The sequence below is a fragment of the Paramormyrops kingsleyae genome, chromosome 10, assembly GCF_048594095.1.
Source record: "Paramormyrops kingsleyae isolate MSU_618 chromosome 10, PKINGS_0.4, whole genome shotgun sequence".
Taxonomy (NCBI): domain Eukaryota; kingdom Metazoa; phylum Chordata; class Actinopteri; order Osteoglossiformes; family Mormyridae; genus Paramormyrops; species Paramormyrops kingsleyae.
In genome coordinates this window covers 7,689,799-7,703,120 of record NC_132806.1, presented here as the reverse complement: position 1 = coordinate 7,703,120, position 13,322 = coordinate 7,689,799, and the positions used below count along the sequence as shown (strand labels likewise).

The window sequence follows — 13,322 nt, the reverse complement described above, 5'->3', positions numbered from 1 at the left end:
ATAAAAATTAATTAGTTAGTTTTGCGCCCTAAAGTAATATAATAGGCAACAGGGTGGGCAGCAGGTTGCAGATATGAACTTTGCAGGCTGGGTGGAGCCCTGCTGTAGTGTGCCTAAGTAGGTAGTTATATAGGATAATCCCTGTTAATCTTTGAGGTGGTACAACAGTTACAACCTCAATCATGGAAAACTAAGAACATTCCAGCTCCGAAAATTCAGAAGTTGTCTATACAATATTTACTTGCATCGTGTGATTTCTAATTTGATATTTTCCCATTGAAATTCAATATGTACAAAGAAGAATGCTTATTTAGTTAATTTTCTTAGCCACAAAATTATACTCCCGGGCACAGTTAATGACAGACTCCTTTCAATATTTAGGATTTTAATATGATGTATTGTCCTTTTTAATTTGTAAACAGTAGAAACCAGCCTGGTACATAGTACTTTTCATGTTGTCCAAAACTGATAACATCCATTTGTGATGATCTGGAAGGCTTCCAAACATGAGGGCCATGGAGCAGGGGATGGCAGGCCTCAGCGGCCAGAGAAAACAGCTTTTATTCCACCTGCACTTTTAATTAATTAGCTCTGGAACAGCTGTGGGCTAAAATAATTTGCATAAATTAAGGAAGAATATACACTCCATACTATATCAGTCTATACATTTGTATTTGATAAAAACAATAGTGAAAATACAGAAATATCCATAGATGCATTTATTCTAATTAAGCATTTATTTGGTTCTATTTAAAAATTAAATAGTATTATATACAGTCATTGATGCTTGTGTAATGCAGGGTCATGGCATCCCCCAAACCTATGCCAGCAAAAACTGGGCAGAAGATAGCAGGGAACATTCACACCCCAGAATCAAGTCCAAATCCTAATGAGACCATTGTGTCCACCCTCAGTTTAATTTGATCTAAAACCAATGATTATTCTCTCCAACTCAATTAAGAGCTAGAAATGAAGAGAACAGTGCACACTAAAATTCATATTACTGCAGGGCTTCTGCAGAAAATAAACACAGATAGAACACAGTCCTATTCATGCTGGCATTTGTCAGAGGAGAAGGGTACAGTGCCCTTCGTTTGCATATAACCAGTTTCCTGAAAGCAAGTAAGAAAAGTCCTGGAGTCAGGTTAAAATAAAAAAAACTGAATTTTAAAAGACCTCACATTTTACTCCATACAACTGGCTTTTTACAGAAACAGCTGAACAATTAACGTGCATAAAGGATTCCGCTGCAATGTACGAAACATCGGCCAGTGAACGCGATTTTCAGGTGTTTTGAACGTCCTACTGGTAACTTCCTATCTCTCTCCCCCATTGAAGAATCCGTAACTATCTGCCCCCTAAAAAACGCCCTGCGTTTTTTTCGCGCCGGTGGCCCTCCATATATCTTTCTATTGGCTAGAAAAAAGCATGTGATTAAGTTACTCTGTTGGAGTTTTCGCGCCACCACCAGAGCTCCGCCCAAAATGCCAAATGCTATTTTCTCATTGGGAGCGCAAGAAGCTGAACGCGCGCCTGTTTTCACGGCTGGTTCCGGAGGTGCCTTAATAGTTACAAGTTAGAATTAAGACAGTTTTGAGATACTGTAGCGTTTAAATATCTGGAGAAAAAACTCTACAGCCTGCTTGGACAAATACTCCTAATTTGCATTTAGTTGCTTTTTGTTTGAAGGGAATATGGCTCCGAAAGACTACCTTGCTGAGAAGGGTATGTTACTTTCTGTAACTTGTCTGTACAGATGTAAACCAAATATTTAAAACGTAAGCTGCAACATGGTTGTGTGAGCTATCTATGCTAGAACTCGGGATCAGTAAATTAAAATCTTTACTTCTAATAACACCCAGCATAAACTTGTAGTTTATTTTTATTAGCTACATCATTTAGAGACACATATAGTTACTTGTTCAAAGTATTTCGACAACCTATACCAGTCAGGTGTCGCGGGGTTTCTAGTGTATTGTTAATTTCCTTTGTGGGCAGTGCTGCGCTTTAAACTTGTAATTTAAAATAATAATCATTTGTGACTAGTTAATTCACCAACTAACAATATCGTTTCGATTTAGTCTGTGTGACCCGGATGTAGCCCGCAGACAAAGAAGCACACTCTAGCAGCACGTGGCTATAGGGGGAGGGGCGAATAACTTCAACCGCGCTAACTAGTTTTCTGATAGTTTCGCGTAAGTTTACTGTATCGTGTTCGAAGGGTCGGGTAGGTTAGATGTCACTCCCAATGCAAGTACCCAGCTTTGTTGAGCCATTTGTATAACGAGCCAGACTATGCAGTTTTAGTCTGCTACACAAACTGGTCCAAGTCTTAAATTGATTGTGTAGGATATTAATTTGTGGAACTAACTCGTTATAAAACGTGCATGGGTATGCGTCGTCATTATTTTCGAAGCTACGTAGGTGGTAGCAATTAAGATTTATATAAGGAATGCAAAATAAGTACATGGTGTCATTTCTATGTCAGATTGATTATGGATATTAACATTGGTTTTGAATTACATAGGTCTTAAGGGTGACTCTCTCATTGCGATTGTTGGTGAAAATTGCTTTTCGAGACGATTGTTGTGAAGTATTTGCCGAAGAGTCTCTTTGGACGGTAATTTCTTATGCTTTTTACGGGAACATCACGTCTGGTGTCCTGGAAGTCCGCAGGTCCAGTCCACCTTATCACTGTACCGCAAAGTGCAGTCGCAGATTACTAGCAGTGTTTCTGATGCAACCACGCCCCGCTGTCCAGTTCCTCACAGTGACATTACATGCTGGATTGCAAAAACAAAACGCACATTATCAGTGTGTAAAGTCGGCTTCCATGGAAATGATAGGCATATGGGCGAAATCGCGCCGTGTCCTGAGTGGCGCAGCATGTTGGCGTCGCAGGCGGGACCACGTTCATCCTGAGCGCAGCGCTTAAAGTACCTTTACACGTACCACGGACACAATTTCTATTTTAAATTAAATTAAAATTGCTCCATCGCGCAATCGTGTATACTTTATGCGAATTACAGTTGAATCCATAGAGGTTCAGGGAATAAGTGAGGACTATTTGTCCAGCGGAGGGATAGCGGTATCCCTGCTAGGTGTGTGTGAGGAGGGGGAGTTGGAGAGGTTCAGGAGCCATGTGCTTCTTTGTTTACAAAAACAACGATGGACGGTGAACTGGAATAGGGAAGCGAGGTAATAATATAGGTGGAGGATTAGGGTGAAGAGTGTGCGGGGGCTGCTGTACTGAAGTAGATTGTGCACGTAACGCGTTTCTTACCGATCGGGCGATTCCGTCTAAACATCATAGATTTGTTTGTCCCTTGGTGGGGGAAGCGGGGTACAGCGTGTCCTGCGTAAAGCCGCGGGCTACATCCACACGCGATCTTTTGCTCATTCGCCGGGATTTAATTAATTAGTATTATTTTGCTGTTTAATTGCGCCTCTCTAAGTCATTACGAATGCAGTGATTGTATGATATGTGTAGCAAAGAGCGATGATCTTGGTTTGGTACCCAACAAAAGGATTCGGAAATCGCAGGGACGCTGTCATTGAATGCAGCTAGCTCAGTTATCCAGGCAACAGCGTTGTTAGTGCTGTATTTCACTTGGCTAAGTTTTTTTTTTCTCTCTCTCTCGTTCCTTCGTTACTTAATTTGATTTCGTTTTTTTCTGATTTTCTCTTGCTGACTTAAGTAGCACTGCTTAGCACAGTTTTTAGAGGGCTTTGTTTTAAAACGGTTGCTGAAGTGGGCACCCTCCGAAGGATTTAATCGGAAATCCTGGCGAATTTATCAGCATTGGGACCCACATCGAATAGAACTGAATTATATAAAGAGTTTTTATTTGGATATACGCAGAAATGCTTCTGATAGTAACACAGACAAATTCAGTGTTTTAAAAATAATGTTCACAGGCCCTGGGAATAAGATTGTTCTGCCTTCGTGGGGTGAGGGGGGCGACGTCCGAGGGTTTGTGTGTCACGTGGTCCCGGATTTGTTTACAAGCTGATTTAAGTGCTGCTGCCCGGAACTGAAACCAATCGTGCTATCCTGTGCATGTGGTCGTATTTTTCCAGATGTTCGGGTTAATCTTGCAATGTTGGTATCACCTCTGTAATTTAATTTAAAAAGTATACACTGTCACCAGAAGACCAGCATTTTAATCTGGTATACTGCCATTGCTTTTAGGTTTCAAATGCTTAATTGCCTTGATTAGGCTGTTTTATTCTGTAGCACTTTGTCTGGCTATAATACATGCACACAGGTGTTTTGTGCTCATCAAAAGCTTCACATTAGATTTAAAAACGAACTGATCTTTCACTGGGCCTCTGATCCTTTAATCTAGCTATTTCACCTTTGTTCCCATCTGGCATTTGTTACATTCGTTGAATAAAAGGTATTTCTTGCAGGTGTCTGTAAGTTTAATGTGTCTATAATCTGGAAAAGGCATCTCAATGTATTGTTTGAAAACTCACAGATGAAAACCTATACTTTGAAATTTGTGGCCTATCCAGGCTGAGACTTATTCCTAAGAAGGAAGTTGCTGAAGGCGTTGACTTCTCCCAGTTCAAAATGCTAAATCTTCTGCATTCTGTCTTGATTTGCATGTGTGTTTTAGAACTGAATTTGTCCAATACATTCATCAAATGCAGCATTGTGTGTTTTAGAAATAATCACATATGACCTGGTAAAACAGTACAATGGTTTACTATAGGAAGTGTTCAAGTACTTCTTAAAATGCACTATTTCTAGTTGTTTTGATTATGCGTAAAGGTGACTTTGGGCAAAGAACATTTTCATGAACTTCTCTGGCTAGCTCCTCTACTGTGTAATTGTCTCCCAGTTGCTGTAGTATTTTACTTAATGTGGTGTTTCTCCATCTTAACATGCCTTAGAGAAGTGCAAGAAGTTCCTGCAAGAGTTTTACAGTGAAGATGATTCTGGGAAGAAGGTCTTCAAATATGGTGCCCAGCTGGTGAGCACTGGTTTTTGTCACTTCTTGGATTTGCTCTGTTACAGGGCTTGGGAAAATTGGGCTGAGACAGCATCTCATTTTAGGTAATATATTTTAGGAGTTTTAGGTAAAAGTTCATAAAAAAGTTCAGAATGTATCAGAGTACAGAAAAGTGACCCACATAATGGGTTTCAGTATTGGGGTGATGTTAGCGATAACATGTTTGTTAGTCTTAAACACTAGTATGGCAGACTCAACCATAAGAGGCACTGCAGGTGAGAGCTGAGTGACAGCGTGTGTACAAATGTGACACCCCCCCCACCCCCACCCCCACCAGGTGGCACTGGCACACCGTGAGCAGGTGGCACTGCATGTGGACCTGGACGACGTGGCGGAAGAGGACCCTGAGCTGGTGGAGAGCGTGTGTGAGAACACAAAGCGATACGTGGGACTTTTTGCAGACTCCATCCAGGAGTTACTGCCTGAGTACAGGGAGAAGGAGGTAAGGGCACTACCATGATGTGTTGGGCACTACCATGATGTGTTACACACATTACAGAAACGGCGTTCCTGCCCAGCCAGTACATCATGTTGAACAACTGAGTGAAAATGGGTATCGAATGGGTGTTGGCATCAAAAACTGTTCTGAATTCTTAACATGGGTGTGTGAAATTAGGGGATCTGGATTTTTTTCTTGCCCCCTAGCCCACGTGCTCTGGAAAATACCACTGGTGCATCACCACTTGTACCTCCTGGTTACAGACTGTTTCTTTCCCCAGGTTATCAGGCTGCTAAATCCGTGGCCTACATCTATACCCTCCATTACATTATGCCATTGTTAACGGGTGCAGATTGAATATTATCTGCACCTAATGGTTTTTTTATTCTGTGGTGCATTTGCCATATTGTGTATATTTCTTAATTGTTTTGCTATATTTCTACATTGCACTGTTTGTCCTGTCCACCACTGCCCTACCCTGCAACTATAGTGTAAGAACTTTGTGCCCCCCTGCCCTTACATGCATGCTGGGATACATTTATAGTGAAATAAAGCCTTTTCCTGTTCCTTCCACTGTCCTGTGCCTAAGCCATGTGTAGTACTGGATGATTTGTCTGTCACTCTACTCTACTTGTGTTCTACTGAGTCCCTAAACCCCTGCGATTTTCCCAGGTGGTGGCGAAGGACTCATTGGATGTGTACATAGAGCATCGCCTGATGCTGGAGCAGAGAGGCCGTGACCCCAATGACACGCGTGACCCCCGGAATCAGTACCCGGCAGAGCTCATGCGCAGATTGTGAGTTGCTGGGACCTGTAAATTTACAATTTGCTTTTCAATCTGAAACTTTGAAATGACAAAGCAAGGTTAAGTCTTGTATGTATTTAAGTATGGGTTTTAAGTTTTCAAATTTGTGAGTTTGTGACAAATTAGTGATTTTTTTTTAATTATTATTATTCTCGTTCCTGTCTCTCCTTCCAGTGAGATGTACTTCAAGCCCCCCAGTACAGCAAAGCCAAAGGTGGTGAGGGAGGTGCGGGCAGACAGCATTGGGAAGCTGGTGACCGTGCGAGGCATCGTGACCCGTGCCACGGAGGTCAAGCCCATGATGGCAGTCGCCACCTACACCTGTGACCAGTGCGGTGCTGAGACCTACCAGCCGGTGGGTGGAGCTGTCAATCGAGGCTCCGCTTCATACATTTAAGGCATTCCCAACATGCCCACATGCTGAGCCTTTCCCCCCCTAATTTTTCGCCCCTTCAGATACAGTCCCCCTCCTTCATGCCCCTCATCATGTGTCCAAGCCAGGAGTGCGTTACCAACAAGTCTGGGGGGCGCCTCTATCTCCAGACCCGGGGGTCCAAGTTTGTCAAGTTTCAGGAGCTGAAGATACAGGAACACGTACGAGAAGTTGCCATGTTAAAGAGACGCGCGTGTGTGTGAAATAGGCACAATGCCAGCTCTTTTCAGGCGTGCATATATATATTTATATATATACATATATATTTAATATAATACATATATATTTAATATATATATACATATTAAAAAAAAAAATTTTTGGAGGCATTGTCTCAGGATTAAATGGTGGACAGGTGGATGTTATATGTCTTTGCTGTGAGCAGGGCTGTAATGTAATCTCTGCTGTCTTTGCCGGTGCAGAGCGACCAGGTGCCCGTGGGTAACATCCCCCGTAGCATGACGATCTACGCACGGGGCGAGAACACCCGCATCACCCAGCCCGGCGACCACGTGTCTGTGACGGGCGTCTTCCTCCCCCTGCTCCGTACTGGCTTCCGACAGGCTGTGCAGGTAAGTGTGCAGCTGCTGCTGTCGTGTCGCGGGGCTGCCCCAGGTGTGGGCAGGGGTGACATTTCGTCTCCATTCCCAGGGCCTGCTGTCAGAGACGTACCTGGAAGCCCACTGCATCACGTTGCTGAATAAGACAGAGGACGATGAGCTCGGGGTCGAGGAGCTAAGTGAAGAGGAATTGCGGCAGATCACAGGTATGGGGGACAGGATGTGATTGGAGACTCACCGACTGCTGTGGAGTCGAGGAAGATATTCTGTTTAATCTGATGCAACTCATCTCGTCACATAGAGGAGGACTTCTATGAGAAACTGGCAGGATCAATCGCCCCTGAGATCTTTGGCCATGAGGATGTGAAGAAGGCACTGCTCTTGCTGCTGGTCGGGGGGGTGCAGCAGGCCCCCCAGGGTATGAAGATAAGGGGTACGTTTGGCTGTGATCAGTGTGGATGCTGGTCAGCCATGTGATGTGAAAGTGAGTGTGGTTCTCATCACCATGTCTGCCTTTTGCCCAGGGAACATCAACATATGCTTGATGGGTGACCCAGGTGTGGCGAAGTCCCAGCTGCTCTCCTACATCGACCGCCTGGCCCCACGCAGTGAGTGCCCTCGCCCTGCTGCTAGGCATCCAGGAGGTTTTTCTGTAGTCAATGTGTCTACAACAGATGAACAGTGAAGGTTTTTGATTTCCTATTCAGAATTTGGCTCCGTTGCCTAAAAGTTGATATGTAGTCATAGTTTTATATTGATCAAAGTGATACTGCCAGATGGTTCCCAGAAGCAGAGTCATAATTTCTGCGCTTCTAGTAACCATTACAGGACTCGGTGTACTACAGTTACATTATTCAGCAGATATTTTTGTGTGAAATAAAGTACATGTGAGGATCATACAGCAAAATGACCTAGCATCCCTCAAGCAGTTTGTGTTAAGGGCCTTGGTCACGCGTCCAACTGCCAGACATGGGACTTGAACCTAGAGTCATCTGGATATGGGCACAGATGCCTGTTCAGCTGATGTACGCATGGTTCTTCAGTGTAGCCAGGACAAATCTAGGTCCAGGTCCCAGATGAGAGGCTTGCTTTGCTGTTTGAGTGGTCTGCAGACCCAGAGAGTATGCACATCCCTGTCTCAGGCAGTTTTAAAAAGATATTTCCCCTTCACTTTCAGGCCAGTATACGACAGGCCGTGGTTCCTCTGGAGTGGGGTTGACGGCAGCTGTGATGCGTGACCCCCTCACTGGGGAAATGACCCTTGAGGGTGGGGCTTTGGTGTTGGCTGACCTGGGCGTGTGCTGCATTGATGAGTTTGACAAGATGGCCGATGCTGACCGCACAGCCATCCATGAGGTCATGGAGCAGCAGACCATCTCCATCGCCAAGGTTTTCCTTTGCAATTTATCTAGAGATCTTAAGGTTGAAGACATTGTAATGAGAATGGCTTTAGTGGAGAACCTGGGGGATATTCCACAAAGCAGGAATTCTTGCTTAGTTGGATAATATGTTGGATTTAAGCTCATCTGGGCTAATTGGTCTTCATCTTGATTCTCTTCTATTTACCTCAGACATAAAATCCAACAAGTCATCCAGCTAAGCAAGAAATCGTGCTTCGTGGAACACCTGCCTGGTGTGTCTGTGATTGTGTTTTTGTGGTTTTATTTTTTATTTTTTTTGGAAAGTGTTAGCCTAGTTGCTCAATTGCTTTATGCTGCCCCCTACAGGCGGGTATAATGACATCCCTGAATGCTCGTTGCTCCATCCTGGCAGCGGCCAACCCCGCCTACGGGCGCTACAACCCACGCAAGAGCGTGGAGCAGAACATCCAGTTGCCAGCAGCATTGTTGTCCCGCTTTGACCTCCTGTGGCTCATCCAGGACAGGCCCGACGCAGACGGTGATCTGCGGCTCGCCCAACACATCACATACGTGCACCAGCACTGCCGGCAGCCGCCCACGCACTTTACTCCCATCAACATGAAACTCATGAGGTAACAGCTGGGGTCTCCCTCTGTCTTATCAAAGTACTTCTGTTCTTGCCTGTGGGCAGCAGGTGGGGACCTGCTTGAATCACCTTTTTTTTGGTTTCCAGTCATTCTCTAGCTGTGTAAATGCCTGTGGCTTGCATGGGGTTTGCAGTGCCCCTTCTCGGCGTAACGCAGATGTTCCTTGCCAGGCGCTACATCAGCCTGTGCCAGCGCCGGCAGCCTGTGGTACCCGAGTCTCTGGCCGACTACATTACCGCTGCCTACGTGGAGATGAGGAAGGAGGCACGGGTCAGCAAGGACACCACTTTCACCTCTGCCCGCACCCTGCTGTCCATCCTGCGCCTCTCCACAGCCCTGGTGAGATCCCCCATCCTGCTGGTGCACTCGCCTGCCGGCTAACCGCAGAGATTCAAGCTGTAGGGTCCCTGCCTCACCTTTGTGGCCTGTCCTGTGTGCGTTAAAGTGCTTACAGTGCAAGTAGTGGTGCTTGCCGGCCTACTGCATTGCGAGCACTTTTTTCCCACGCAAGACTCCCCCTGCCAGCATCGTCTGCCCCCCCCAGGATACACACTGACATAAACGAGGCCTCTGGGTGTCCAAAGTGCTGTTTTTGCAGGTAGCTCATTCTCCAACCCTACTGCAAAAACAGCACTTCACGACACGTGGACTGCGCTTCGCTTCGCTTCACTGACTTGCCTGTGTACACTTTTGCTTTCCTCACTTCTCATTTGTACCTTGACAACTCAGATTCATGTAATGCCTTGTGCAGATTGCATACGGGACTTGCTTGGAAATTTCCAAGAACTACATTGGCGACCACAAGGGGGCACTGTGCCCTACCTGAAGAAGGACCCTTCAGACCAACACTGGATCTTTCAGTCCATTGTTACTGCTGTTACATGGATGTAGGCCATGTTTCCCCTCAGGCTGCTGCATGGCTTTTACTGTCCAGTCTTCCTGTGGTGGTACCCCTGGCCAGTGACCTTTGGCTGGTCCCAGTCAGCTTTGCAGGGTAGGCAGTCAGCTTGTGCATGCCAGGACCGCTGTGCAAACCCATGCAAAACTGACCGTGGCTGTAGCTAATAGTCTTCAGTGTAGGTCCTCTAACTGGTCAGGGCTGCCTTGGAAGGAAATGGCCTTTTTCAAAATATCCAAGAGATAAGTTTGCTTGTAAACAAAGTGGATTTGAAGGTCTGAGTTCAAGCCAGCGACATGTTTGACCTCAGCCTAAGGAAGAGACTAGCTGGTGTTGAGAGGCGGAGACTCGGGCAATTGCCAACAGTCCCAGAGGGCATTGCACTTGTCTCGGTCTGACAGTGCCGGCACAGCGCGACTGCTGAGGTGTGCAGGCTCATCATCCTTTAGATGTCGTGATCTGCCCATGAGCCTTAATCTACACGCAGCCTCTGTTTTGAGCCTGTATGTACTGTGCCTCAATCAAGGCCCGCCTGCGGCTTGTGGACACAGTGGAGAAGGAGGATGTGAACGAGGCCATGCGGCTCATGGAGATGTCCAAGGACTCACTTCAGGCAGAGAAGTCCAATGCTACAAGGTTAGCATGTGTGTCTTAAGTAAACTGTGTCATTTGTGGAATTCATGCCTTTGCTGACCCGTTTGAAGCCTATGTCGTGTTCTTCCCCTAGAAACCAGCGGCCTGCAGATGTCATCTTCTCCCTCGTGCGTGAGTTGGCAAGCGAGGCCGGGCGGGGGCGAGCCGGGGCGGGCGGGGTGGTGCGGCTGGCCGACGCCGAGCAGCGATGCGTATCCCGTGGCTTCACCCCCGCCCAGTTCCAGGCGGCGCTCGATGAGTATGAGGAGCTTAACGTGTGGCAGGTCAATCAGGCCCGCACCAGGATCACATTTGTCTAGGGATCAGGGTTGGGTCCTCATTAGGAGGATGCAAATAAGTGTCACCTGGGGGTTCTGAGGGACTGTTAGTGTGTCGCTGTCTTCATGTGTAAATAGTTAAAAAAAAAAAAAAAAAAAAGTTCATGTGTGCAGTACTGTGCCTTTTTCCACATATTCAGTGATTTTGATTGAGACAGTGATGGCTTAATTTAAAACTTGCATTCCCTGGCTGTTAAACGTAATAAACCCTTGCATTTTTTGGAGAGGAAAGTATGCAGTGGAGTTTTAGACCTGTATAAAGGGGCATGTGGTGGTTAGTTGGTGGGAGTTGTTGATGGGGAAAAGGCATTTGGGGAAACTTGTGTATGTGTGAAACCGTCCTCTATGCTGCTTCTGTAGTTTTGCAAATTTTTAAAAATAAATACCTATTAAAATTTTGCTTGTATTCCATCTTTTGATTGCAGTCACTGATAGGTATTACACATTGAGATTACAAATGAGTGTCCTCTTTCAGGCACACCCTTTCCAAACAACAGGAAAGGGGCAGATCTGATTAATTTCTGTTCTGACTGGGGGGCGTCAAGCAATATTTTACCCAAGTTTCAGTCACTCTAAGTAGTCTTTATTAGCATGATGAATAATGTAAACCAGATGGTCCTTCATGGCCTTGCACTTTATTATTTTTTTTCCCCCACCGCCAGCATAATTGCCACCTAAAGAGCTTCGGGTTTATTCTGTGTAGCTCCAGGTGTGTAACATTGCAGAGATTCCTATATCTTTTGCTAACACCTGGTGGTGAGCATAAGACACCCCGTCCTCGTTACGCTGGCAGACTTTCGACAGCCAGTCCCCTTCCTACCAGATACCACGTCCTTCCTGTTCGAGGCCTAGACCCACTCAGGAAAGAGCAGTGCAGTTGGAGTCCTGTTCCGGTTGGTTGGCACAGGTCCATATACACTTGCCTTTTTCTGGATCTGAACTAGAGGGATTCTGTCACTGATATGTCAGAACAGGTGAGTGGGTGTGGACACCACCCTGGAGCTGTTAGAGGGCTGCCCATTTTGTTTTTGTTACAAACAACTAAAGTAGAAAACAATTTTATTAGAACTCTAACGGACGCATGTTTATTTGGAAATTATCATAATTACACCTCCGGTTATTGTAGAAATCACAGGGATGTAAAGCTTTGCTATTATGAAATGAACACCTTATATGGATTTTAAAGGGTGTGTACGAATGACGAAAATCGTTTAAAATTACTTATCAATACACTTAAGGAAGCTTTTGCAAGCTTGAGGTGTTGAACGTCTATATTAAATGACCTTAAAAAAATGTACCTCAACGCTGACCGGGATAACCACTTGCAGAGATCCCCAGTTCCGGTCCTGGGCGGCCATAAACCAACACAGTTTGCAGATTTCATAGTTCAAACACACCTACTAAGCCTAATAATTAGCTAATTAAGATCTGTTTGAACAGGGAAATCTGCAGAATGTGTTGGATTCTGGCCCACCAGAAACACTGGTTTTTGTACCTGACCACCTGGGGTACTTTTTTGGTACTTGGGTACTTTCGGGTGGAACTTGAAACGCTTTTTTCAATTGTTTATGAAAATCGCCAACATCTAAAACACAATACAATCGCCGCCTTGAAAAATGCTGTGGAAATTCCAGTCCGCGTCTTGAAAAAAGTTTCCTTAGACAAATTCTATTTCGTTTATCGTTATTATGTATATAAGTAATAATGTATGCATGGACAAATGAAAGACCCAAGCTTAAACTGCGATCTGGTAGGAAGAACATACAAGAAGATCGGGATGGTATGACAAGGAAACGTCTAGCAGTGATTTAAACTGCAAGAATGAAAATGATTTACGATTGCCTCGGAGAACCCATGCAGCGATCAGGAAAAATAAGCGAATGTAAACGTTAAAGTAATTTTTAAACATGTACTAGATAATATCGAATAGGTATAATAATAAAAGGTTTTTTTTCCTATGACAGTGAGTTACATTTTTAGCGAAACAAACTCTGTGGAATAAGCCTGATCTTAATCTAACTGACTAGCCATGTAAGAATTGCATGTGCATAACGTGCGATGTCGGTATTAATATCGCACATTGTCCATCCCCTTAATATACTACAGGCTATTCTCTAATTGAAAACCACCCTCTTGAAGTAGGAGTACTTTCTTGAACTACCCAAAGTATCGTACTTGGTGCTGTGGAA

At 44.9% G+C, this 13,322-nt stretch overlaps 1 protein-coding gene across 2 annotated transcripts; it reads left to right on the top strand.

The window, feature by feature from the left end:
* The first annotated feature begins 1,474 nt into the window (after positions 1–1,474).
* Positions 1,475–11,532, top strand: mcm7 (minichromosome maintenance complex component 7). 2 transcript variants are annotated; one of them, XM_023803426.2, is made up of 15 exons: positions 1,475–1,725; positions 4,900–4,979; positions 5,296–5,460; positions 6,130–6,254; positions 6,438–6,618; positions 6,720–6,857; positions 7,119–7,268; positions 7,348–7,462; positions 7,558–7,689; positions 7,781–7,864; positions 8,434–8,645; positions 8,984–9,249; positions 9,435–9,603; positions 10,689–10,798; positions 10,890–11,532. In XM_023803426.2, the coding sequence occupies exons 1-15, from the start codon at positions 1,695–1,697 to the stop codon at positions 11,113–11,115; spliced, it is 2,184 nt and encodes a 727-aa protein (XP_023659194.1). In that variant the 5' UTR covers positions 1,475–1,694; the 3' UTR covers positions 11,116–11,532. The 2 variants fall into 2 exon arrangements, with proteins under 2 accessions (XP_023659194.1, XP_023659195.1); XM_023803427.2 differs by lacking the exon at positions 1,475–1,725 and adding an exon at positions 2,144–3,198.
* Positions 11,533–13,322: the final 1,790 nt, after the last annotated feature.